General features: G+C 42.6%; 1 protein-coding gene across 4 annotated transcripts in view; it reads right to left on the bottom strand.

Annotated features, from left to right (window-relative positions):
• The window catches only part of FBN1 (fibrillin 1), a 342,377-nt gene that overhangs the window by 164,728 nt on the left and 150,252 nt on the right, over positions 1-27,397 (bottom strand). For all 4 annotated transcript variants that reach the window (XM_033919694.1, XM_033919696.1, XM_033919695.1 and 1 more), the window contains 8 exons: positions 25,463-25,588; positions 23,238-23,357; positions 17,094-17,231; positions 16,418-16,468; positions 7,741-7,866; positions 3,305-3,529; positions 942-1,067; positions 717-845 (listed from right to left, as the gene is read on the bottom strand). In XM_033919694.1, coding sequence (XP_033775585.1) covers positions 717-845; positions 942-1,067; positions 3,305-3,529; positions 7,741-7,866; positions 16,418-16,468; positions 17,094-17,231; positions 23,238-23,357; positions 25,463-25,588 — 1,041 coding nt within the window. The remainder of the gene's footprint in view (positions 1-716; positions 846-941; positions 1,068-3,304; positions 3,530-7,740; positions 7,867-16,417; positions 16,469-17,093; positions 17,232-23,237; positions 23,358-25,462; positions 25,589-27,397) is intronic.

Raw genomic sequence — 27,397 nt, 5'->3', positions numbered from 1 at the left:
CCAACTGAAGAGCCCTAACCAACTTAGTTAGCGTTCCCCCAAATGAGAACTGTTTCATTCCCTTTATCATTCAATTAACCTTCTCTGTATCTTTTCTATATCTTTTTGAACTATGGTAAGCCAAAGCCGATCGCACATCAATCATGCATCAGTGCCGTTTACAGAATCATGCCTCGAGAAAGATAGGTGCTGGAAATGTAGGCCTACTTAGGCGCTTTAGGTCACCTAACACCACTTCTGGCATTGGCCGTGCCTACAGTAGCGTTTGAAGGCCTAAAGAGCTTATGTAGACGTGATTCCAGCGCCAATTTTTTAGGCGTTGCTAGGCACCTTGAAACTCGGTTAAAAACATCATTTGAACAGTATTTTTAACTGAGACTGGGACCCCACCAATGCCTAAAAAAATCAGTGCCGGTTTGAGAATTTGGGCTCAAGGGGCTGAATATTGGCACTTAACCTGACTCCACCCCTAGAATATCCACGAATCGTCCATTTTTGAATTTGGTGCTATTTAGTCATTTTCAACAGAGATAACCAATTAAATGCTGTAGAAAACGACAGGATAGCCAAAAATAAGCAATTCAGCCATCAGCGCCCATTTCCAGCCAGTTAAACTGGTTTTGAATATTGGTCAGATTATAAAATTAGCAAAACAGGAGACTGTTTAAAATAATATATGTTAAGATAACTGTTTATCTGTGCCTAAAAGATCTTACCCATGCAGTTTTTCATCATCATAAAACCACTCTCGTATCCTTCGAAGCATGCACATTCAAAGTCTCCAGGAGTATTGACACAGGTGCCCTCGCCACAAACATCAGGAGATATCCGACACTCATCGATATCTAGATAGAAATCAAAACACAGTAGCATAAACTGGCCATCTTAACTCTTTAATGAGACATTTTTAAATAAAACAATATATATGTTATACAGCTCACCTGTACAGTTTCTTTCTTCTGAATCAAGTGAAAACCCACTGTCACATCTGCATTTGAAACTACCGATGGTATTTCTGCATTTTCCATGTGTGCATAGACTGGGAATCATTTTACATTCATTAATGTCTAAAAATAGGAAGACAAAAAAATTCTGTTATTTCTTGGTATCCACTCACTTGGACTCCAATCCAGACGGAAATTAGGTTGTACCTTACAATGATTAAATGAACATCTAAACTTAGAATTAGCCAATCCAACTACACAATTCAGGGTTCATACATAGATGCTGACTGAATTTCTCTCTTAGGGGGTCATTTGACTAAGGGGGTTGAACCTTAACAAATAGTTAGTATGCCAAAAATAAAGGCTTAACACAAAACACATTAAAGTGTTTTGCGGTAATTTCCCATCTGCGTGCACTAATCGTGTATTACTGTTTAAAATTTCTTTTCAGAAGGGAGGCAGTAAGGAACAGATTCTATAAATGGTGCCATTGCCATCCACTTGAAAAATGGCTACCGATCGTGTGTCAATCATGCAATGGCATTGTTTATAGAATCGCAGCTATGTGAAAGTTAGGTGCTAGAAATTTAGGCCAGGGTTTTAAAGGCCTACATTTCTGGCACCTACCTTTCACGTGAATCATGGCTCTGCCCCAGAAGAAGAAGTGACATTGGAGAGGGCGGGCTGGCAGCCGTAGGTATGTATGGGAAAGTTCCATAGCCGACTTCTTTCAAATTGCTGCTGCTGTGCAATAAGGTAGGAGAGGGGTAAGTGAGGGGGGCTGAATGGCTGCCCTCGTACTTGGCTCTCATTGCATAAAATGGGACCCTGTGCTAAAATAGCACAACTTGTGGTAAAATAAGCCGTCTTAACGGTAGCACACATTGATGAATTCCCCCCTTGGTGTGAACAGTTTCAGTCTCTGGTAACCAGAGCTGACATTGTGATGTCATAATGCCTCATTCCACCAATGCCTAAGAAACATCATCAACAAGGATGTCACAAAGGCTCGATTGTCCTATACTCGTACTTGGCTCTCATTGCATAAAATGGGACCCTGTGCTGAAACAGCACAACCTGTGGTAAAATAACCCGTCTTAATGGTAGTACACTTTGATGAATTCTCACCTAAGTGGTATGTACTAATGTGAATATTAATACATAACTGCAATGGGTGTCACCTAAAATTAGCTGCTACTGCATAGTAAAGTTCCACGTTACGAAAGGGTGGAATCATCTCCCAGTAGAGCTGGTAGAGACAAAGACTGAATCTGAATTCAAGATAGCGTGGGACCTCTTAGGCAGAGGAGGAGATAGTGGATGCTGTGGATGGGCAGACTGGATGGGCCATTTGGCCACTATCTGTCGTCAGGTTTCTGTTTCTATGTTTCTAAGGCAGCATAGAAACATAGTCTGTAAATAGCGCTGCATTAGGCGCTGCTAGGCACCAGATTGCGTCTACTGATGCCTAATTGCTTTACTGGCTTTAATTGGCGCAGTAATTGACCACACCATTTAAAACCAATTAAAAACTTGTTAAAAAAGGAGGCGTCGGAATCACCCCTATAGCATGGCATCTAGCGGCACCTAAGGTCAAAGTGGGCATGGTTAGGAGTGGAGATTACCGTAGGTGCTACTATGCGCGATTCTCCGTAAAATGTAGGCCCCTTGGCCTACATCAGCGGTGCTTACATTTTTTTCTTAGGCACCAGTAGTCATGATTCTGTTAAAAAGCGCCTAAACATGATTGACACATGGCTGGGGCCATTTTTGTAGGCGCCAGCAAATTTAGATGCCATTTACAGAATCTGGGCCATAGTGGCTCCACATTATGCCAGAATGACCATGCTATAAAACTGAAAATGCAACATATTCAGATATTTTTTTCGAGGCTTTCCATGTTTTAGGGGCAGCAACAGTGGCATAATGAGGGTGAGTGGCACCCAGGGCAGTAGCGCCTCGCCCCAACCCTCCTCTCCACCCCCTGATCCTTCCCGACCTCCCCCTGCCAAGCACACGCCCTCTTCCTCCGTACCTTTTTAATTTTCCAGGTGCAAGCAACCTCATGCATTGTGTCAGCTATCCCTATGATGTCACTTCCTAGATGCTGGGCCCAGCAGTGAGAGGTGATACCGACGCGGGCAGAAAGTTCATAGTGCTGCTCGCGCAGGGAAAATTAAAGAGGTACGAGAGAAGAGAAAGGGTGCATGCGCGTGATGGTGGTGGAGGTCAGAAGGGAACGGGAGAGACGGGAGGACGGGTGCCCCTACCAAGACTCCGTGCTGGATGGACCACCCCACCCCCCTCCCGCCTTACTATGCCTCTTGGGCAGCATCAAACATTTGGGGCATTTTCAGTACCTTTAAAGAATGGCTTTCCATTTACAGGCTCTTTGCTAGCAAAGCCAGGGCCTCTTGGACAGAGCGTTTCATATTCTGGTGTTCCCTTTAGAGGACATTCTTCACATTCGGGTCCCCATGCAGCACCAACAGAACAGCAGCAGCTGTCCATACGATGTCGGCCCGCAATATGTACAGAGCATTCTTCGTCTTCATGTTTCAGGTAGCACGTTTCCAAGCGAATATCTATTGACAAAGAATTGAAATGACAAAGTCAACTGTTATTAGGTCATTAATGACATATAGACAGTTATAGTTATAGACAGATGGAAGCAGAAGGCAGGAGTGCCCTATATGAGAGGGAGGTCATGAATGACTTGACATTATAACACTTGATATAAACAATGCTTCGCTCAGTTTATGCTTGCAAATATTTATTTATGTATTTTATTTAGGTAATAACTTGCTTGGCCATCATTCTAACTATCCATCCATCCACCCATTATTGTGGCTTTCAAAAACGAAAGTGAAATTAAAAACAGCCAACACAATCAACCAATTGAACTAAATTGGGCATAAGTATAAACAATTGGAAACTATTATCATCTGACATCAACATTGCAGATTAATAGGGCTTTATCACCAGTTTCCAAACTAAAACCTGTTGAAAAAATTGAGTTACTACCGCTTTCTTAAATTTCAACATTAAATACTTCTGTCGAATGGACAAGGGAAGAGATTTCCAAAGAGTGCTAAGTAAGCTTGAGTACCTGAATGTAAACCACTTAGGTCATAAGTGGTATACAAATACTAAAATAAATAATCAAAAGTGTTTTTTCATGACATTTCCAACTGTCTTCTAGAGCTCTGAGGCCTAGGAGGAATGCAAAGTGTGAGGGGGAGCATATGGCTCTAGGTATTCACCAAATAAAGTGAGCAATCAGAAGGTAATGGCTGAAATATCATCAGTAAAATCGTAAATTTGACCCAATAGGGAACAGGCAAACAGGGATGTTGATGCCAGTAATGGAGACACATGGTCACAGTGATAAACACCAGTTAACATACATATGAATTGTAGCTGTTTAGAGAAATGTTTGAGGCAAACCCTTGTATAGTAAATTGCAAAAGTTCAATTCAGTACATTGCAATAGTACAATTCAGAGGAAATTGATTTAATCATTGAAAGGGATAAAAAGGACACTTTTACCACTACATAAATTTGAAGTTTTCATGACATTATGGAATCCAGGGTTACCCCAAATACATGGGTTGTAAAGAGTTTCCCGGAACCATGGCACACAGTTCAGGAATGCATGTGATTGCCCAAACCAGGTTCACTTTTCTCAACATTCAGAACTAAGATGCCTGGACCACCAGGTGTGGTGTGTTGCCAGGCAGTGCTCTGCCACTGAAATATCTGTAGATATATGGTCAGTAGGGAACAAAAATTGGATATCATCAGTGTAGATTTAGGCCTACCGGCTAATGACTGTATCTATTACATTACATTAGAGATTTCTATTCCGTCATTATCTTGCGGATCAAAATAGCCAGGAATAAGTTGAACAATGCAAAAGTGAGTAGGGAACTTTGCGAGACACCACTACATAGTTAATGCAGAATATGTAGAGAATTGTCTTTTTGTTCTTTTCTCTGCTACTCTGCTTTTCTAACCAAGTTTAGGATAGAAAGGGGACGATGGATGGGGGGAAGAGTTGCATTCCTGAAACACACATTTCTCAGTAGACAAAAGACAATGCATTTGGAAAGGCTCACAACCTTGAGATTATTCCCCAGTCAGTGACATATTAAGAGTGAGCAGTGCCAGGGGCGGTGGAGCCCCCACCCCCTCTCTGCCCTCTTCTCCACCCCCCCCCCCTATGCACGCACCCCCTTCCCTTTCTCCATACCTTTTTAACTTCTCTGGCATGAACAGCATGCCCACGTCGATGCCAGCTCACCCTTTGACATTACTTCCTAGGCACGGGTCCCAGAAGTGATGTCAGCGAGAGTGCCAATGCTGATGCGAGCAGCAACCTCATGCCGAGGAAGTACAAACGGTACGAGGGAAGACAAGGGATGCGTGTGCATGGCACGGAGAGAAGCGGGGGGAGGGGGCAGAGAGGAGGAGGGGTGCCGCACCCTTAGGAAGACTGCGTCTGGGGCACGCCACTGTCCCCAGTGAAAGTGGGCTGGTGGGGATGGATGTCATTGGCACGCACTGGTTAGCAGTGTCGTGGTCCTGCTTGGGAAGATATTTGGCAGCTTTCCTTCAGCTCATTAGAATTCAAAGTGGCTCTGCCATAAAAATGAGTGAAGACCACTGGTCTATATAGTGCCAAGGTGCCTGCAAAGATATTCAAAGGCACTCCAGATAGCACTGTTGCTATCCCAGTCGGCAGCACATATCGAAAGCATGTATTATTATCTGGATAAGTGTTTTGAATATTGATCTATTATTAAAAAGACCAAATTATTCTATTTTGTAGTGCAGTAAAATTTTACAGTGTTAAAGAGGTAGAAATGTTGGTGCTTGGAAGCTGCATCCTATTTGTCCGGCTTGTCTGTTTTGATTAGATTGTAAGCTCTACTGAGCAGGGATTGGCGGGGGATGCAAGCGGACCATAGGCACGAATACAGAAAAACCGCAAATAATTTTTTAAATGTTATTCGTGGTTTTTAGAAAAAGCCTTCCGTTTTTATTATTGGAACTGCAAATAACTTTTCTACAGCGATTTCTGGACAGGCAAGCAAGAAGCAATTTCAGGGCAGGCAAGCAGCGATTTCAGGGCAGGCAAGCAGCAATTTCAGGGCAGGCAAGCAGCAATTTCAGGGCAGGCAAGCAGCAATTTCAGGGCAGGCAAGCAGCAATTTCAGGGCAGGCAAGCAGCAATTTCAGGGCAGGCAAGCAGCAATTTCAGGGCAGGCAAACAAACAGCAATTTCAGGGCAGGCAACCGGCGATTTCAGGGCAGGCAACCGGCGATTTCAGGGCAGGCAACCGGCGATTTCTGGGCAGGCAACCGGCGATTTCTGGGCAGGCAACCGGCGATTTCTGGGCAGGCAACCGGCGATTTCTGGGCAGGCAACCGGCGATTTCTGGGCAGGCAACCGGCGATTTCTGGGCAGGCAACCGGCGATTTCTGGGCAGGCAACCGGGGATTTCTGGGCAGGCAATCGGGGATTTCTGGGCAGGCATGCTGGGAAGAAGCCTTTCTCTCTATGGATGCTGGTAAGCAGCATTTTTCTCAGTGCACACTGGGAAGCATGGAAGCAAAAAATGTGTGGGAGAAAGCATGGTAGCAGCGATTTTCAGAGTGAATGGTAAGCGATACACTTTTTTATTGGTACAGTAAAAGGAAAAATAACTTTAATGATGATGTAATTTGGGGGGGGGGGGTGGCACAGTCAGCTTCCGAAAAATCACAAATAAGCAAATCTGCAGATACAGAGGGAGAAGTGTATTTCTTTTCTATTGCTACAAAATTTATGTATCTATGTAAATCACTCCAAAATGTTTTATTGGGTGGTACATCAAGCCTTATTAACTTGAAACTTGAAGCTATCATCAGCATTTGATGAAGGGAAAATAGCACTTGAAATCGAGTTACAGATATTTATTTATCTATTTATTTAAAAGATTTTTAGACCACATACAATCTAGGCAGTTTACAAAACAGCGTACACAATAAATAACAACAATACAACCTTTACACCTAAACTATTCTGCTTCCTCCATTACTAACATGCTCATTTTGTTCAACAAATGGTATCGCCTGTAATTTGTACTTTGTTTCTACATATAGAAGTGTTTTTAACACCACAAGCATACTTTTTTACCCAGGTGAATAGTGATTTATTTGGTATGGAGATGAGAAACTTGGCTAAAATAGAGAGAATTCTTCTATGAGTTAAATAGGAGGGCTACTCTTTTAGATCACTAAGGCTTTAGAGAATGACACGGGGACAAATTTGTCCTTGTCCCAGGGGGATCTCAATTTCCCATCTCGTCCCTGCAAGCTCTGTCCCTTTCCCATTCCTGCAAGCTCTGTCCTCATCGGGAGGAGAGTGTGGTGGAGTGGTTAGAGCTCCAGCCTCAGCACCCTCAGGTTGTGGGTTCAAACCCTGTGCTGCTCCTTGTGACCTTGGACACGTCACTGAATCCTCCACTGTCCTGATGGGCTCACAATCTATCTAACATGCCTGGGACAATAAAGGATTGAGTGACTTGACTGGTTCTCAAGGAACAGTGCGGGATTTGAACCCCCAAGCTAAGGGTGCTGAGATTGTAGCTTTAATCACCACACCACTCCTTCCTCCAGTAAAATAACACACCTTAACAGTAATCCAGATAGATAACCCCCCCCCCCCTAAAATCTTGTGTCAGTTGCATCTAAAGCCTCACCATTGTTTCTTGCACTTCTAAAGAACTTATGAAGGAACTTTAAAACATACCAAGACATGTCCGTCCAGAGAAATCTAGGCTCATTCCATTGGGACACTGACAAACAAAGGATCCCATGGTATTGACACAATGTCCATTTGTGCACAGGCCAGGAAATACATCACATTCATTGACATCTGTTTAAAAAGAAACTCAGTATGAGATCTCTGAAATCAAAAAAAATTGCATTGTTAATTCTTTAATAGGCAGATGAGAAAGAATAGCCCATGAAATGCTAAATTATTAAAAAAAAAATTATGTGGCTAGTATTCAGCTGGTGGCGGTCACCATTTTTCTGTCCTTTGTGGGCTGTATTCCTGGATATTCAATGCCAGGTCATGTCCTGGCACCAGCATTGAATAACTGGATGCATGTTGGCCATTAAGGGCCTGATTCTGTAAATGGTGATAAACCATGCCTAACTTATAGGTGCTGATAGGCTCAGTTGTCAATCAACCGCTAGGTACCGCTTACAGAATTACAACTAACAGCAGCTAGGCAGGCTTAGGCATCGCTAGGTGTCCAAGAGGAAAAGTACCTATATATTAGTCCAGGTTTTACATGGCCTAATTTACCGGCACCTAACTCCAACATCTAGCAATGCCTAAGTCAACCACGCCTATTCTCCACCCTTAACCATGCCTACTTTTCAGGTAAGCATCATCAGGTATCGGAGGGTGCCTCGTGTTAAGTGTTGCTAGGGGATGTATTTTTTTAAAATTAGACTTCAGTGGTGAGGTCAATTACTATGTCAATTAAGTCAATTAAAACAATTTAGGTTGCATGTGAATTTCAGTTAGGCATCGCTAGGTGTCCCCCGATTGGGGCACCTAGCAGCACCTAACCTAGACACTGTTTAGAGAATCAGGATCTAAATCTTATGCAGTTATGTGCAATATTCAGTCCTTAACCACATAAGAACTATATAAGATAGGACTGTGTTTTATGCAGTCCTATTTATGTGGTTATCTTAGCAGGTTAAGGATGGAATACTGGTGCTTAACCATAAGTTCAGACTCCACCCTTGGAATACCCACAGTTTCGTCTCAGGCATTAATTGCAGATATTCAGTGGCACTAATCACTTAAATGCTGCTGAATATTTGTGGTTAGCCCTGACAAGTGATTTAAACAGTCAGGAGTCTCCCTGGACCATTTAAATTACTTTGAATATTGAGTGGTACGAGTTCAATAGTCAAACAGAAAAATTTTGTTTTTTTGAAAATCTCCTCTATAGATTTCATAAATTTAATGTGGTCACCTCATTACTGGCTAAAAGGTATTTATTAAAAAGGAAGGGGAGGAGAAAGTGATGTCACTAGGCTAAATGGCAGCTGGCCCAGAGCAATTTGCACTCATCCAAACCTGATGTATTTGAACTTTTGGGGGGATTTTAGGCCATAACCTTTGGAATATGAGAACAGAGCTTTTACTCATTGAGCTATAGCAACTTCCAATCAGGTGCCTCTTCCTGCCCTGTGATCTCCTAAGGTATGATCTCCTCAGGTATCATATCACATGTCAGGAAGAGCCATCTGAACGGAAGATTATTTGGCTCAAGTGGCTAAAGGTACTGTTACCATCTTCCAAAGATCATGGGTTCATGATCAGCTCCCCCAGCACATATCGCTATTTTTATTGTGGCATTCTATCTTCCAGGTGCACCTTAGTGATCTCACAATTAGGTCACCATTGTACAGCTGGAGACCTCCATTTGCAATGAACTACAAGCCATGCTGAAATCTGTATCTCTTTTTTCTGTTTTTAACCTTTCGGAAATGAAATTATCTATGCATTATATATATTTTTCATGTGCTTTGCTTGCTTAATGCAGCTCTTTCAAGAATTAGCTCATTGCAGCACTCTTTACTCAGAAAAAAGGTAGCTTTTTAGCAAGAAATATAAAGTTATCTTTTTCATGTGCTCTGCCACAGTTAATGGATCTTTTCCTATAATTAGCAAATAACTGCTGTTTTTCCATAAAAATAGGTTTTGCATACAATATATCTGTATTAATATGCCCTGTTTATGTGGTGCATTATTAATGTATTTTGAGCTTAATAAAGCAAAAATAAAAATCCTATTAACCTATTTAGCGAAAACACATTGGAGACATCCAAAGCCTGCCTAAATCCCATCCACCTAACTCACGTCTATCTGCCGCCTAAGAACCGCTCAAAAGTAGATCTGCTTTTCATTTGCCTACAATGTAGGCGTTAGGTGGACATGCTCAGGTGCTCAGTGGTATGTAAATCATTCAACAGACATCCACCAAAGTCTCTCCCACACCATATCTGTGCCACGCCTATTTCTTTAGGCACAGCTTTTTCCAATGGGCATCCACAAAATTGTGGACGTTTATCAGAACTGACATCCATATACTTTGGACGTCCAAATTCCAATTATCACTCGTTAAGACCCTTAAATAGCTTTTTAACCACTTTATTTGGACACCTAAGTCCCGCCTAACTTTAGGCGGAGCTTAGGTGTCCTTTACAGAATTTATCCCTTAGTGTGGGTTCGCCTTCAGTGTTATTTCTTATCATCTCAACATTGGGGTAATTTGCTTTGGGAGCTATCATATGCTCATGGCACCGTTATCTGCATTATTGTTATTTGCCCCACAGTGGGGCCCTACATTTTTTTCAGACATGAATCTGTAGTGGATTGTATAAGGTGGGTGATTTGTAGGAGGAGGGCGGCCTTTGGACTTTTCAGTCTAGATTAGCTGCTCACCCTAGCGAGGATTTTAAAGCAGTACAAGAGGGGCGGGGCAGAGAGAGTGTGAGTATGACATGGGGGGGGGGTGGAATGGTGCTGGGGCACCAAGAACCCAGGGCGTTCCCCCCCCCCACACACACACACAACTGTATATTATTATATTCAGTGCTCTTTTAGCAGGAAAAATCTGAAAGGCAGCCATTTTTTTTTTCCAATCAGCTGCTGGGGCTTGATTCAACCTTTTAATCAGACTACATATCCTTCATGAAAAGGCACCTTATGGTTTGCATTAGACCAAATCAAAGAAGGGATATTGATGCAGACAGGATTGAATCCAGACCTAAATGTTGAGGTGTGCTGTGAACTCTGCCCCCCTGTCATAATTCTGACGTCTGGGAGAGTTAATGTCATGCTCATATATGTCATATCTAAGGGGTTATGAGAGGCACAGAGCTAGGGTACATATTTTTCATCTCATCAACTGTTATTAAAATAAACAGGATCTTTCTTAATATAATACAGTCTCAATGTTTTCAAATGATAAAATGTTTATGACCAAATATGGTTTTTATGCTTTGTTCTTAAGTTCTAGGTCAGGCACTGTTTTATTGTTTACCAGTCCATCTGTTTATAAAATGAAATTCCAATACAGAATAGCTGCCCTGTGATAGCAAATCAGACGGTAACAGATTAAACTAATTTTTGTTTTAAGTGCCATTGCTGAATTATATTAAAAGCCAGCATAGCAAGCAGGGGATTGAAAACTGCTTGCTGACTCACTTTCCCCATGCCCCTTTAAAAATAAACTTAAAACTAGAGCTAATGTATGTTATACTGCTTAAGGACAGGAAATACAATTTTGCTTGGCTTAAGAAGAAGGTTTTTTTTTTCTTTGCAGCTGGTTTTGTAGGTTAACTGGGTACCTTCACAGCTTGCAGTGAAGTCAGGGCCAGATTTTCTTTCTGTTGTAGCATGAAAGTGGTTTCCAAAGTTTTTAAACCCACAAAAACCACAGTCTGCCATGAATGATACATATGTACAGAGCTCAGCGGTTGGAGTTGATCCATGAGAAACAGGCAGCAAAGGCCCCCGTGTTGTATCAGGTGCCCATAATGTCAAATTGTGCATATTATTCTTCAATCAGTATGTTTCCACGTTTATAATAAACAGATTTCTAGGAAATTTGGCTAATATTCTTTAAATTCAAGCATATATTATACATAAAATATACAATACTTCAGAGCAGTGGTGACCCCAAATCGCACGGCCTCGGAAAATATGCAACCCCAGGCAATGCAAGACAAAGATGTCCTATGAGGTGCCTGCCCAGGTCACAACCCCAACCGCCGATTTCATGACCCAGCATTTGGGAAGCTCTGCAAAACTTACTAACTACGTTCATCTTTTGAGGCGAAAATTACTTTTTGGACACTAGGAAAATGTTCATATTTTAATAGGTCAGATCTGCTTTTACTAGTTCTGTGGTTGTAGTAAATTTCAAAGGGTGTCAGTTTATGCCAATGTATTATTTATTTATTGGGATTTATGAACTGCCTTTATGAAGAGATTCACCCAAGGTCGCATATTGATGAACACATGTAGTTGGCCAAGTATCTGAACAACAGATGTGTCAAGAGATAGAGTAGCAGAGCTTCCCCCCTTTCCTGCGACTGTGCGTTGGGGGATGGAGGAGCATAGAGGAGACCTCTTTAGGGGTTGAGGTATTCCTGTGTTGGCCCAACATGAGCATGAGAGATTAGGTAACTAGGTGGGGCATGTTGGCCTCTTCTTATTGGCTAGGAAGCTTGGGGAGGTGGGGAGCAAAGCATTCTTAAGTGGCTGTAGCTGCTGGACCCAGCTCTTTCATCCCACCTTCCTCATTGGCTCAGCATCATTTTCATCCATCCTCCCCTCAATGGTGCAACATTTTAGTATTAGATAGCAATACTGGGGTTGATATTCAGGCAGCAGAACTCAATGTTTTGCTGAACACTGCTACTATTATGCATATCCAGGCTTTGGTGTTGAATTTCTGGGTTTACCAAGTTGGCTAAAACATAGTCAGTTAAGTGCATACTCAACACTTAAACAGCTATGGGGTACTGTATAAAGATAGGACTGACTTTTATGCTGTCCTATTTATACAGTTGCCCTAGTTGACTAAAGGGGAAATTCTATAAAAGGCACCTTAACTTAGGCACTGGTAGGCATCCTATTAGCACTTAAGTTACGAGGGAAACACCATTTCAAATGGTACTCAAATAAAATTTCAAAGTGTCTACTGGCTCCAGAATCGCACCTCCGGAGGCGCCTATCAGCACCTAAATCCACTGGTCCAGAGGATGTTATAGGGCAGAATACAGTACTGGGATTTAAGAGAGGATTGGACATTTTCCTGCTGGAAAAGGGAATAGAAGGGTATAAATAGAGGATTACTGCTCAGGTCCTGGACCTGTTGGGCCGCCGCGTGAGCGGACTGCTGGGCAAGATGGACCTCAGGTCTGACCCAGCAGAGGCATTGCTTATGTTCTTATGTTTTCTCCTAGAGATGCAATTCATGTCAAAGGTGCTGGAAATTTGGGCCTTGAAAAACCCCGGCCTACACTTCCAGTGCGATTCCAGCAAACGGCGCAGGTGCGCGACTGACATACGACCAGCGCTGGTTGCAGATTCCAGCCCTAAATGTCAATTCTTCAACAGCAATTACGCGAGAGCATACGTCGGCTGGCACATAGCTAACTTTAAGCACAAGCATTTATGTCATGTCAGCTGGTGCAAATGGTCATGCCTACACTTGACAATTGCGCACATAAGTGATAGTGTTCTGTAACTTAAGTGCACAGCTACAAAACACGCCCCCGAACCACCCATGTGCATTAGGTGCTAAATTTATAGAATAGCAACTAAGTGCAGTTATGTGTGTAATTATAAATTAATGCCAATTAAGAACTATTATTGGTACTTAGGGTCAAATTCTATAAGAGGTGGCCACAAGTTAGGTGCAAATCTAGGCACCGTTCAGCATGATTCAAGCGCAGTTGGGTGCTGTTTAGTGAATCACGCTGAGTGGCACCTATTTTGGAGGTGCCCAATAAATAGGCCAGCTCTAGGCACAACTAAAAGTTAGGCGCCCATATGAGTGCTTAAGCATGCTTAAGAGCAGTGATTCTGCAAGAAGGCGCCTAACACGTAGCCACGCCCAGGCCTAACATGCATAGCGCCTATTTTTTTTTGAAGGCCGCCAAAATTTTTAGAGGCGCCTTCTTACAGAATGGTGCTTTCTTGATAGGCGCCTTTGCTTCAATCAATGCCTAATTGAGCTTGTTATCCAATTTAGATAGGTGCCTATCTAGTTGGGCACCTCCGAAATAGGTACCTAACTTTAGGTGCTGGTTACAGAATTTGGGCCTTAATGCCAATTGGGGCCTAATTTAGCAATTAAGTTAGGCCCACATCTTGCATTATTCTATAACTTGCACATCAAAATTTGTATGCTAATCAGAAATTTGGGCAACCAACTTTCTAGAATCTAGGGGTTGATGTCTAATAGTTGGAAGGTAATTATATCATGAGGCAGCGATACAGGTATGGTGGATTTAAATAAAAGAAGAGCTCTGGACATATCAGTTGTCTTTTCCCTTTCTTATTTTCTTACTCCTTTCTTTTTTCATTCTTGTGTGGTTGCTCCCTAAGTTAAATAGGAGAAGAAAGTGCCAAATAATTTGGTCATTACTTGGACCACAAGAGATTGAAGAGGGCGTCCTCTTTTCATCTGGGAAGATTTTGTTTTAGGTAATGATTTATCAAATATTTTCTTCCATCCCATTCTCTGCCTTTAGGGGAAAAATATTTTATAAATCAAGTCATTACAGTGATGTATCATCCTGCCAGTCATCCTAATAGTAAAGCTTAGTCTGAAACTTTGAGGGTGGAGAGGTTTAAACCAGGTGCAGTAAACTTCTAGCTATAAAAGTTAAAAAAAAAAAAAAAAAAGCCATCCTGGCTGATGTTCATACCACGGGAGGCAAGCTGTCTAATTCCCTTGGTCATCAGTGACCCGGGATATTCAAATCCAGACCATTTCCGATGACTGGCATTGACTATCCAGTTTATTTTTGCCTGGCGCAAACTTAACCAGCTATGTCAATATTCAGCGGTGGTTGGTTACGTTTATAGAGGCCAAAGATAGGACTGCTAGTTGTGCGGCCCATTTGGCCACTAAACTTGAGCGGTCAGTGCTGAAAATTGTCAGTAATTGCCGTTTAACTTTTAGTCGCTAACCACAAATATTCAATGGAGGTAACCAGTTATATCATGCTGGAAATTCACATTTAGCCGGCTATTTAATTGGTCAGGGCCATCTCTGGCCAGTTAAATGGTGTCGAATATCAGCCGGATTGTCAGTTTGCAAAAATTCATGCTTTTGTTTTGGAACTGGTAAACTGTGGGTTAGACTTTTGTATACTTAGATAGATCTTATTTGGATGATTTAATCTTGGTTTCCAATTTAATGCTGCTGCTAAGTGCAAAATTATGTTATTTCTTTATTTCTTTTGATAAATATGACTTTTAATCCCAGCTAAGGATAAGAAGAATGGAATCATCACGTGGATTAGAAAATCTTTTAATTTTTATTTTTTTCTCTCATAAATTTGATTCCAGTGGTAGGTAGTCAAGGTTCGAGGGTCATATTGAAAATAAACCAGTCATAGTTCTCAACGTCTATGCTCCAAATAGTAATGATGAGGAGATTTTTTTTTTAAACACAATAAATATATCAGACTGTAACTCTTTATCTTCTCATATCTTAAGAGAATGTCAAATTGAAGGCCTACCAAGCTTAGAATTCATTCAACATTATCTTTACTAATGCAAATAAATGGATGGACTGACTTTTGGTGCTTGCTTCATCCTACAGCCAAGGAATATACTTTTTATTCAGCAGCCTGTCACTCTTACTCCAGGCTTGATTATTTTTTTGGTTTCCAAGGATCTTATCCCAATGCTTCAATCAGTTACAATTTGTGAAATATCTATCTCTGATCATGCAGCATTATCATACAGTTTAAATTGTTCTGAAGAAACATTATCATGAACATGGTGATTAAATACTAATTTGCTTCATGATCCTGGCTTTTTATCACACAGTGTTATAACACAATTTACTAGGCTGTCAGGGTATAAAATTAATTGGGATAAGACAGAGTTGATGCCGCTCAATGATGACTGTGAACCTTTTACTCTTTCTAATTATCCATTACATTGGGTTTGGAGTTTTATTTGACAGAGATCTCCTAATGTCCTCTAGAACAGTGGTCCCCAACCCTGTCCTGGAGGACCACCAGGTCAATCAAGTTTTCAAGCTAGCCCTAATGAATATGCATGGAGCAGATTTGCATGCCTGTCACTTCCTTTATATGCAAATCTCTCTCATACATATTCATTAGGGCTACTCTGAAAACCTGATCGGCCTGGTGGTTCTCCAGGACAGGGTTGGGGACCACTGCTCTAGAATTAATATGAGCAATATTATTGATAAGGTTCGAAATGTTATTAAACCCTGGTCCCCTTTGCATCTGTGGTAGGGTAGACTTGATTCTCTCAAGATAATTGTCCCTAGAATTACATACATCTTAAGTTTGTTTCCAGTTTTATTCCTACCACTTTTTATAAACAAATTGAAAAAATGTTGGTTGACTTCTTGTGTGTAATAAGCCTCCTAAAATAGATTTGAGTAAGTTAAAAGTTCATAAAGATAAAGGAGATGTGAATTTCCCTGACTTGCTATATTATATCAAAAAGCTTTTATTCTTAAACTGGGCTCAGAATGGTTTTCAAATACAGACTCAACCTCATCAAATTGGTTACTCATAGGGACTGATATTCAGCCACTAGCAGCAGAAAGTAACGTGCTCAACCACTGAAACTGTTGATTGGGAAAGCTGATCAGAGTAAATGCTTACTGTACCGTCACATACTGTGCCTCGGACTCTTGCATAGCCTTTTAAACAGACAGCATCTGGAAAAGAATAGACATTGTTTTCTAACACGGATACTTCAATTAGTCCCAGTGGCGTAGCGAGGGTGAGAGGCGCCCCTCCCCTGCCCCCCCCCCCCCCACTCCTTCCCCGAGAGAGTGCTGATGCCGATGCAGGGAGCAACCTTGCGCCAGGGAAGTAAAAAAGGTACGGGGGAAGGCAAGGGGCATGCGCGGGGGGCAAAAAGAGGAGCAGGGAGGGGGTGCCACGTCCTTAGGAAGACAGCACCCGGAGCAGACAGCGAGGGGGGGGGCTGAGCCCTTAGGAAGACAGCACCCAGGGCAGACAGCGAGGGGGGGGTGCACCCATAGAAAGACAGCACCCGTGGCAAACAGCAAGGGGGGGCCGACCCTTAGGAAGACAGCACCCGGGGCAGACAGTGAGGGGGGGCTGCACCCTTAGGAAGACAGCACCTGGGGCAGACCTCCCCCTCACCTCCCCCCCTCTTACTATGACACAGATTATACTCATTTATGCTTTTTAAGATGTGGAAAAGGTGAATTTGTCTCCAAAAGTTCTGAGACTATGTAAGAAGATACAGTGGGGAACCGAGGAGCACGGGATCTTGCGGGCACTGATAAATCAACGCTGTTGCATTGTTCTCACCTGCTTCACAAGGGACACAGGGGCTCCCCCAAGCCGCGCCTAATGTCGAACAGCATTGAGATCGCAGGGTTGCTCCGTTTATGTTGATTTCACATCTGCTATTTATTAAGTTCTGCCAACAAGTGCCTTTGATGGTATCTGTTGAAAAAGAACATCACAATGCAGCCTCATTCCATATGAAAACTAGGATACTTGTGTATGCAATGATCCTATTCAAAACCTTCCAAACTAAGCTTTACATAGATATGTGCTGGCATGGATTATGCAAGAACTTCAAACCATATCCACTACATTTAAAGTATTTGATTAGAATGCTACTTTAGCTTGTCTGCGGTGTTCTTTGCTCACATGTTTAAAGACAATAGACTGTTTTCAGACCAATTCTTTATATGTGAGTTTGCAAACTATTGGACCCCTGAGGAAGGCGTGTTCGCCGAAACACGGACCATGTAGGGTCCGGTTGGATTTTTATCATAATATTTTTTAGCATTGTACTTTTTAAATTGAATTTTCATGCTTTTATGTCAGTGTTTAATAAATTATCTCCAGAACATCTGCATCCACAGTTTTTGTTTTCATCGGTAGAATTGGAACTAGCAGTAACTGAAAATCCTCATATGCAGTGTTCAGCTCTCCACTTTTCCGTGCATTGTATCTGAAGTTACTGCAGATTGTGTTTCATAGAGCAAGGCTCTTCTAGAAAGCCTACTTCCTCAAATTTCCCCAAATTATAAAACAAGGAACGATACAGCATTTCTCTCTATTCCCATTTAAGGTTTAGCAATTACAATGAACAATGGTTAGAATTGAAGTTTTGATTGAAAAAGTCTCTTTGTGAAAAACTCAATGCTGGCCAAAAGAAGGATCTGTGCTTTAACTAATGTTTTATTTTTGATTAGGAATTATAATTGCTCGTCTCAGCTTTTTTGCAATGATTGTATCTGTTTGTAATAGCGCGAGCAAGGGTTGGATGTGGGCCTGTGCAAACACATATTCATAAGTGGTAAAGAAAAACTCCTTATTAACTCAAAAGCCTGAGACCTATTACTTCACAGGGCCAGGCATACGAGGAACAGTATCTTTGTTCAATGAGCAAAAGTTCTGAGATGTTCCTGTGGCTGACGAGACCCAAGACACGGTTTGTGGCTTGTGACTCCCTTGCTCCAAACATAGTCTTGCAGCAATTTTTCTTCAGTCAGGTAACACAGTCTGGCCGCAGCCAGACCTCAAGCTCACGAGTATCCAGAAAAAGAGAATGGTTTACTTCAGGCTGGGGTTACCTGACATCTGGATTTACCCGGACATGTGCTCTTTTTAGAGGACATGTCCTGGCGTCTGGATGGCTTTTCAAAACCCAGCACTTTGCCCGGGTTTTGAAAAGCTTCCTGCTTGGGACCGCATCGGGAGGGCATCTGCGCATGCGCCGATGCAATGTGGTGAAGTCATGCGTGTATGTGATGTCATCACATTGCAGCTGCACGGTCCCGAGGATGAGAACAGGTTGAGGGGTACGAGGCTGGGCCGTAATGGGGCAGGGATGAGTGGAAATGGGTGGGCCTAGGAGCGGGGCTATGGGTCCGGATTTTATGGGAGTAAAATCTGGTAACCCTACTTCAGCCAAGCAGAATATCTAGTGGTTGTGGTCAAGACATATACCAGGATCACTTCTCTCTTCTTCTCCCCTAGACCTCCTCAACTCAGCTCTGGCCCTGCCTTTTATATTTCCTGGCAACTGCTTCCCTGACTTCCCCCCCTTCAAGTTTCAAGTTTATTAGGATTTTATATACCGTCTATCAAGGTTATCTAAGCGGTTTTTACAATCAGGTACTCAAGCATTTTTCCCTCTCTATCCCAGTGGGCTCACAATCTATCTAACGTACCTGGGGCTATGGAGGATTAAGTGACTTGCCCAGGGTCACAAGGAGCAGCGCGGGGTTTGAACCCACAACCCCAGGGTGCTGAGGCTGTAGATCCAACTTCTGCGCCACACACTACCTTCCATGTCACTTCCCCCTAGGGAGGAGCTATGTAAATCAAGATGGCTCTGGCAATGTGAATGATTATCCAACAGCGGGAGTGGTAATGTCCTATAGACTCTCTCACTCTGCTATACCATGCAATTAAATAATGACTGTTTTTATTAATATTAACATTTTCTGGAAGCTATTTTAATGGTGCAGGGTTAGCAAAAGGACTAAGCGCCCTGAGTCACTGGAAAGACACAGCTGTGGGATGATTTGATTAACAAGCATCTGCTAAATCAAGTGTTTCCCAACTCCAGCCCTGCCTTGCTAAGTGATCTGTATTTCAAGACATCCGTGATGAAGATGCATGAGATAAATTTGCAAACATTCTCATAATGGGATGGCACTGTGTTATCTGCAGATTTTTCTCACCTGTGAAATAATACAATTAGTAAGAAAAGCTGTCCGTTGAGCATTTAAAGGATTTTGGAACCAAGTTGTTTTCAAGACTTTGTTGCATGAATGTTAAGGTTTTATGTTTCTTTCGGTTCAAGAATAACAAGGGTGTTTGCTCTGTGTACTATAAACAATATTGCCGTGTAAAAAAATCATTTGTCATTTGTGTAAAGGAATTGGAAGGTGAAAGGGAATAGAAAACAGGAACAAGAAGTGCTGGCAGCATTCTTTCATTGTATTATGGGAATATGGTCAAGTCATCATTTTGGAATGGCCTTGGGAGGGGTCACTAGCATTGTAATTTCACATGGGAAGGGAAGACTGGCAAAATGCTCTTAGTGGTTAGAATGATATAATTATGGAGAGACTGTTAGTCTTAAGATTACAATGTATTACTTGTCTTTCTCATTCTTCTAGTGGGGTGGTCTATTTACCGTATATACTCGAATATAAACCTATCTGAGTATAAACCGAGATAACAGGTCCCCCTCATGTTAACTTGAGTATAAACCGGGGGGGGGGGGGGGGGGGGGGGGGTTGTTATATTCTGTCTGGCCCTACTCTTCTGTATCTCTATGTTCTCCCCTCCCTCCAAACCAACAACATTCATCTCTTCCCTCCCTCCTTCCAGTACAGCAGCCAACATTTCCCGGCTCTAACCTCCTTGCAGCAACCAACATTTCTTTCTGAACCCGCCCTCCCCCTGACTCCAATGCCACTGCCACAATAATCAACATTTTCCCCCTTCCCCGATCATCCGTTAATCACTTACTGGCATTTGCTGGGGTCCTCCGATGCTGATACCAGCACAGCACCCAACATTCCCCACCTCCAACCTCTTTGTAGCAAGCAACATTTCTTTCTAAAACCTCCTGACTCTGATGCCACTGCCACAGCAATCAACATTTCTCCCCTCTCCCAATCATATGATATTCAGCTCTTCACTTACTGGCATTTGCTCTCCCGGCACACACTGAAAAAGTTAAGCACTGACTGGATCGGAGCGGGGCCTTGTGCATCTACGCATGCTTAAAGGCTTGCCAGCTCTCACCCTCTCTGAGAGGGCAGAAGCTGGCAAACCTAAAAGCATGTGTAGATGCTCAAGCCCCGCTCCAATGCAGTCAGCGCATAACTTTTTCAGCATGTGCCAAAGAAGCAAATGCCGGTAAGTGAAGAGCTAATTATAGGATGATTGGGGGGGAGGGATATTGGTTGTGGTGGCATCAGAGTTGTGGGGTTTTGTAAAGAAATGTTGGCTGCTGTGAGGGGGTTGCAGGCAGGAAATGTTGGTTGTTGTGCTGGTGTCAGTGTTGGGGGATCCCCAGTACGCGAAGAGCTGATTATCAGATGATCGGGGAAGGGGGGGATGTTGGTTGCTGTGGCAGTGGCATCGGAGTCTGGGGGGTGGGGTGGGGTAGAAAGAAATGTTGGTTGCTGAGGAGGATGGAGGTGGGAAATATTGGCTATTGTGACATTGACGTCGGAATCGGGGGGAAGTGGGGTTTGCAAAGAAATGTCAGTTGTCATGAGACAATGGTGATGAGGACTAGTGCAGGATAATAGGGTGGGGTTGAAGAAAAATGCCAGTCATTGGGTTACATGGAAAGATGAGGAGCTCGAATATAAACTGAGACTCCCATTTATGACCATTTGTTTTGGACAAAAATTCTTGGTTTATATTTGAGTATATATGGTAATAATAATGGTAGTTTATTACTAATTGTTTTATTCAGTCAATGTATAAACAGTAAAATACTTGAACATTAAATGCTAGAATCTCTCAATAGCGCCAACGTTGGAGGCCACCTATAAAGATGCCACCAACTGTGTGTCAATCACGTGATGGCCCCGTTTAGAGAATCGTGCCTCTGGGAAAAATAAAGTAAGCCAGGGTTTTCAAGGCCTACATTTCCAGCACCTATCTTTGACGTGAATCACACCTACCTAGGTGCTTTACAGCGCCTAATGTCACTTCTGGAATTAGCCATGCCTATAGTGGCGTTAGGCATCAGTAAGCACCTCCAGAGACATGATTCTAGTGCCTTTTGTTTAGGTGCCGGTAGATATTTTAAATTTACATTTAATTGGCGTTTCAAATGGCATTTCTGTGTTAACTTAAGTGTCAGTAGAACACCTGCAATTGCCTAAGCTAAGGTGCTGTTTATAGAATTTCCCCTTAAGAGGTTGATATTCAAAGCGATTTATCCAGGTAGGAGAGGTTCCTTCCCAGTTAAATTGCACTAAGCAGGTTGGGAGAAGGTACTCTGAGCCACTTCACCAGACATGCCATGGAATACCTGCCCTGACCATCAAGGCATTCTGTAATTAGTGCCAGGGTAGTTTAGAGGCAGTTTAAAGGAACTGGGAGTTAGATTTGCATGCAAATGAGGCACTGCAAGCAAATCTATCTCATGCATATTCATGGTAGATATCCTGAAAACCTGATGGGACTTGGCATGCTCCAAGGCCTGGGTTGAGAATGGCTGCCCTACAGCCTTCCTCATCACCTGTGTTCAACAGGCAAGCTGTTATATGTGCCAGTACTGTCACCTCCATTGTCAACTCTGTCTCTGCACTTTCCTCCTTGCTGTGCTATATTGTCTTGGGTCAACTTTGAACTGGACCATCTCGCCTTCTCTCTGGCCAAAGTCAAGTCCCACCTTCAAATCTACCTTTTTGAGGTTCCTTTGAAATCTTATATCCTTGGTTTTTCCCATTAAGACCTTGCTTATATTAACCTTGTTTCATGTAGTGGAGGAGAGGCCTAGTGGTTAGAGCAGATGCCTCAGCACCCTGAGGTTATGAGTTCAATTCCCACTGCAGCTGTCTAAAATATGTAAACTGCTTTGATTGCAACTACACAGAAAAAAGCAGTATATCAAGTCCCATCCCCTTTAATAAGGCAGTTTCCCGAAACCTATTTGTTTTGTTTTTGTGTCTCAGCTTGAACATAAGTTGCAAGGAGGCAATTCTATAAGAAGTTTTCTAATTTTAAGCATTGTGAACCCATGCAATTGCTTGTATTCTAGTCACTTATACATGTAAATGAGCAATTTCTGGCTAAGTGTTATTCTTTAAGTATGGGCTTAGAGGCGATGGCACATACCCTGCAGATGGGTGTTTTCATGGATGGAGTTTGAGTGGAACATAGGCAGGGCACATATGTACAGTATGTACATAGATTATAGAATCTTGGAATCTCTGCACACTCTTCTGCAATCCAGACATGAGGATTTACACTATGGAAGTGACTGCACCTTGAATATAAGTATGATTTCAACCACTTATGCTAGCATCCTGTAAAGAAAAGTAGCTAGGTACCTGGGAACTGGGTTGGCCACTGTTGGAAACAGGATATTGGGCTTGATGGACCTCTGGTCTGTCCCAGTACATCAATTCTTATGTTCTTATGTGAGCAAAGTATAGGACAATCGAGCCATTGTGACATCACTGAAGGTTGGCTCTCAGGCATTGGTGGAATGAGACATTTATGACATCACAGTATCAGCTCTAGAATGTTGCTACTCTTTAGGTTTCTGCCAGGTACTTGGGACCTGTGTTGGCCACTGTGATGAACCTTTGGTCTGTCCCAGTAGGCCCTTTCCTAGCCATTAAATCTAGGCACCCCTTTACAGAATTACCTTCCATGTGTTATTTAAGTATCTGTACAGTGCTGCTTATATCCGGTGGCAAAATAGAATTAATATAATTTCCAATCAGTTACCTATGCAAATGGTTTTTGTTGTATCCAAAGTGCTTCCGATGGGACATTCACATACAAAACCGCTGGGAATGTTTTTGCATGCACCATTAATACAAGGGTTGGATTCACACTCATTAATATCTAAGGTAAAAGAAAACAGCCACATGAGAAAAAAACAATTCTGTACTTCAAGCTATAACAATTTTAAAATAATGTTACCCTATTAAATAAAAATTAATACATTTCCAGGTTGAACATATGTTTATGAGATAATCTAAAACAAGGGTTTTAAGCAATGGCCACAGTAATCATGCTGGATAAAAACAGCCGATCTGGTACATTTTAGTAGCTGGATCCCTTAGTAAATATTTGGAAAACAACTAAAAATTATATATTTGTCAGTCTTTATGCATTGTAGCTACTTTTCCCTCTAAGCTGAGTGGAAGTCCTCCACAATTCAATCCTATCAGTGGGGTGTGCATGTTTCCACTATCACATTATCAATATCATTCAATATCAATAACATTCCACATCTGGAATACTGCGTCGTTCAGTATTGGTCGCCGCGACCTCAAGAAGGACATGGCGGTACTTGAGAGAGTCCAAAGGAGAGCAACGAAACTGGTAAAAGTAGGGCTGGAACACTGCCCATATGCCGAGAGGTTGGGATAGGCTGGGGCTCTACTCATCTAGAAAAAAGGAGGCTCAGGGGAGATATGATAGAGACCTTCAAGATCATGAGGGGCATAGAGAGGGTGGATAGTGACAGATTCTTCAGAATGAAGGGGACAACAAGTACGAGGGGGCATTCGGAGAAACTGAAGGGAGATAGGTTCAAAACAAATGCAAGGAAGTTTTTTTTCACCCAAAGGGTCGTGGACACTTGGAATGCGCTACCGGAGGAAGTGATCAGGCAGAGTACGGTACAGGGATTCAAACAGGGATTGGACGGATTCCTGAGGGATAAAGGGATCGTGGGATACTGAGGGAGGAGGTGGGATGTAACACAAGTATAGAAAGCTAACCAGGTAATAAGTATAGAAACCCAACCAGGTCGTGCATGTGCAAGACCGGAGGGTTAGGACTTCGATGGGAAGATAGGACTTCAATGAGAAACCAAGGTGGCAAGGGAGCCCCTTCTGGTGATTCAGACAGGTCGTGATCTGTTTGGGCCGCCGCGGGAGCGGATTGCCGGGCAGGATGGACCTATGGTCTGACCCGGCGGAGGCACTGCTTATGTTCTTATGTTCTTAATAGTGAGGACAGGCAAGATCTGGCAGACTCCAGGAAACCACCTGCCTGTCCAGAGTTATTAAAAACACAATTTTGAAGCATCGCCTCCCTAATGGTAGCAATACAGTTGGAGGACTCCAGGTCAGCTTAGATGGAAAGTCCCATTTCAGGTCTGCTGATGAAGTGACACTGATCACGTGCAACTTAATGTTTCTTCCTGCAGTCAAAACAATTGAACAGGTACCTCCTCATTCTATAATCTTGCACACACGTCTTTGCAATTCGTGTGAAAACGTGTGTGCATGGTATAGAATACCACCAGTTACATACAAATATCTGATAAATTAGACACTTATTTCTGGATTTTATTTATGGTGTCCAGATTTGTGCATGCCCACTCAAATTAAATGCTTAATGAACTCAATGAGATCAATAATTGGATTACAGGGAGGCATTTATATTTGCACGTGTTTGGCTATGTGCTAATCTATAAGGCAGTATGCCTGACTCCCATAGCATGTATCTTGAAAGAGAGCATGGCCATGGAGGGAGTATAGCCGTGTTAGGGGTGTTCTGGGAATTTATGGAGGGAGTATAGCCATGTTAGGGGTGTTCTGGGAATTTTGCCCAATATAGTTGCATCTAAAATGGGCATCAACATCTACACCAGGGTTCAGCAGACGTAAGTCTGGTATCCAGAGTTAGGTTTCCAAATAGTAGGGTGCATTTGGGTGGAGCCTCTGTATCAAGACTAAAACAGATAAGCAAAATAATCTTGCAGATTTAATGAAATGGAAATCACACCATCCATTAGTGTTTTCAGACCCTAATTTATTTGTTTTTGCTGAAACATGAGAACCACCCAAAGCTCTTCACTCTTTCACTTTCACTTTCAATAAACAATCAACTCTAGGCAGGAGGCTGACCAGGTTCCCTTTTTTGATTGACTGCTGATAACTAGAAGTCAACAAATGGTGTAACATGCTCTATAGTGTTTTGTACACAGGTCTTACCTTCACAAGTTTTTTGGTCAGGCCTGAATATATATCCCTTGGGACAGGTACAGGTGAAGCTTCCTGGAGTATTTCTACATTGACCGTTGTCGCAAAGGAACCTGTTCAATGCACATTCATCGATATCTGTAATGAGTGTAATAACAAGCAGGTTTTTGTTTCAGTTTTGTACATTCAGAGAAATGTTTGTATGCTACGGGTGTTTATAGCTGATTTTCTAATTTAGTATAGCAAGGTTTGGGCCCCTTTTAGTAGGGTTACCAGATGTCCGCATGCGTGGATGCGATGCGGTGACACCAAAAGCATGCACGCAAGCATGCGATGTCATCGTGTCACACCCATGCAGGCGCAGATGCTCTCCAGATGCAGGCCCGAGCTTAAGAATGAAGTTTGAGGGCGAGTCTGGAGCAGAACCGAGTGTGACTTGGGTGGAACAGGGCGGGGCTGAGGGGCAGAGCCACGAGTTTGACAGGAATTAATGCACAGCACCCACAGTTAACACAGCGGCTTGACATATAACTGTAAAACCAGGCACCTCCATTTAGTCACCCCAAAGCCGTGGGGGAGGATCCTATTCTATAACAAATGCCAGCATAATCCAGCATTGGCAGGCTGCTCTGCTGTGTGCATGATAAACAGTTTCAGCGGATCATTGGCCGCGAACTCCTGATGTTGATGAAACTCACCACATTGGGCTCTGGGGCTGTTTTACATTTTGTAGACAAATGCTGCACAAGAGAAACACTTTCTGGAGTCGTTATTTATGATTAGATGATGTTAGAGACATTCATTTAGACACTGTCACTATTTTTATAGCACAAAATTAGAGCATATATCACAGGGCAGCGGAGGAAGCTTTGTGATTACAAAACAGTGTGAGTCGAAGTAACAGCTTTAAAAATAGGCTGTGTTGATGGCTCAATAATTTGAAAAGAAAGCACCTCTTTTTTAAAAAAATTCTTTATTTAATTTTTAAACTACATAAGTGCACAATAATTAATACACTTACATATAAATATTAAAAATTAAAGCACATTAAACTTACAATAATTTATAAAAAGGAAAATTATTTCCCCCCACCCTTCCACCTATTAAACAATAAATAAATACCTTCAAGAACAATCAATACATACCCTTAATTTCCCTTTAATTTATTAGTGACACATTACATGTAATATTTGGCCAATATTAACCGCTGCTAACTGCAATACTGTAATGAGCTTATTGTAAAAGGAGATCTTTGTTGGGTATATCTTATAGGGCCATAATCAGTCAAAGCAAAGAGCAAAATACATAGCCTTCCTCTCCTGCCTTATTTAATTGTAGACTTCTACGCTGGCTCCAGGTTCCTCCAACAGCAACAATCCAGTCCCCAGGTTATCCTGTTGAATGCAGGGGCTTCTAGCTCTGACTTCCCAACTGCATTCCTTGAAAAAATGCAAGACTACAAGCCCCAGCACACAATAGGGTAAACCAGGACTGGGTCAGCCCTGTCAAGTGAATCTGGAGCCAGTTGGCACCCCTAGCCAATTGTTGGCTTTTGTTCTAGTTGGAGAGGTTATCAGACATCCGGATTTACCTAGAAATATTCTCGTTTTAGAGGACATGGGCAAACTGGATGGACCATTTGGGTCTTTATCTGCCGTCATCTACCATGTTACTATGACATGCCTGAGTGTCCAGACGGCTTTTCAAAACCCAGCACTTTGTCCGGGTTTTGAAAAGCTACCATCTCGGGACCGGGTCGGGAGGGCATCTGTTATGTGGTGATGTCATGTGCATGTGTGTGAAGTCATCGTGTTGCATCCGTGCATGCACTGATGCCCTCCCGACGCGGTCCCAAGGACGAGAACGGGTTGAGGGGCGGGGCTGGGAGGCAAGGCTGGGGCAGAACGGGGCATGACTTTGGCATAATGGGGCTAGGCTGTGTGGAAC

This window comes from Geotrypetes seraphini, chromosome 14 (genome assembly GCF_902459505.1).
Source record: "Geotrypetes seraphini chromosome 14, aGeoSer1.1, whole genome shotgun sequence".
Lineage (NCBI taxonomy): Eukaryota > Metazoa > Chordata > Amphibia > Gymnophiona > Dermophiidae > Geotrypetes > Geotrypetes seraphini.
Note: the sequence above shows the minus strand (reverse complement) of the source record. Positions and strands in the feature narration are given on the sequence as shown.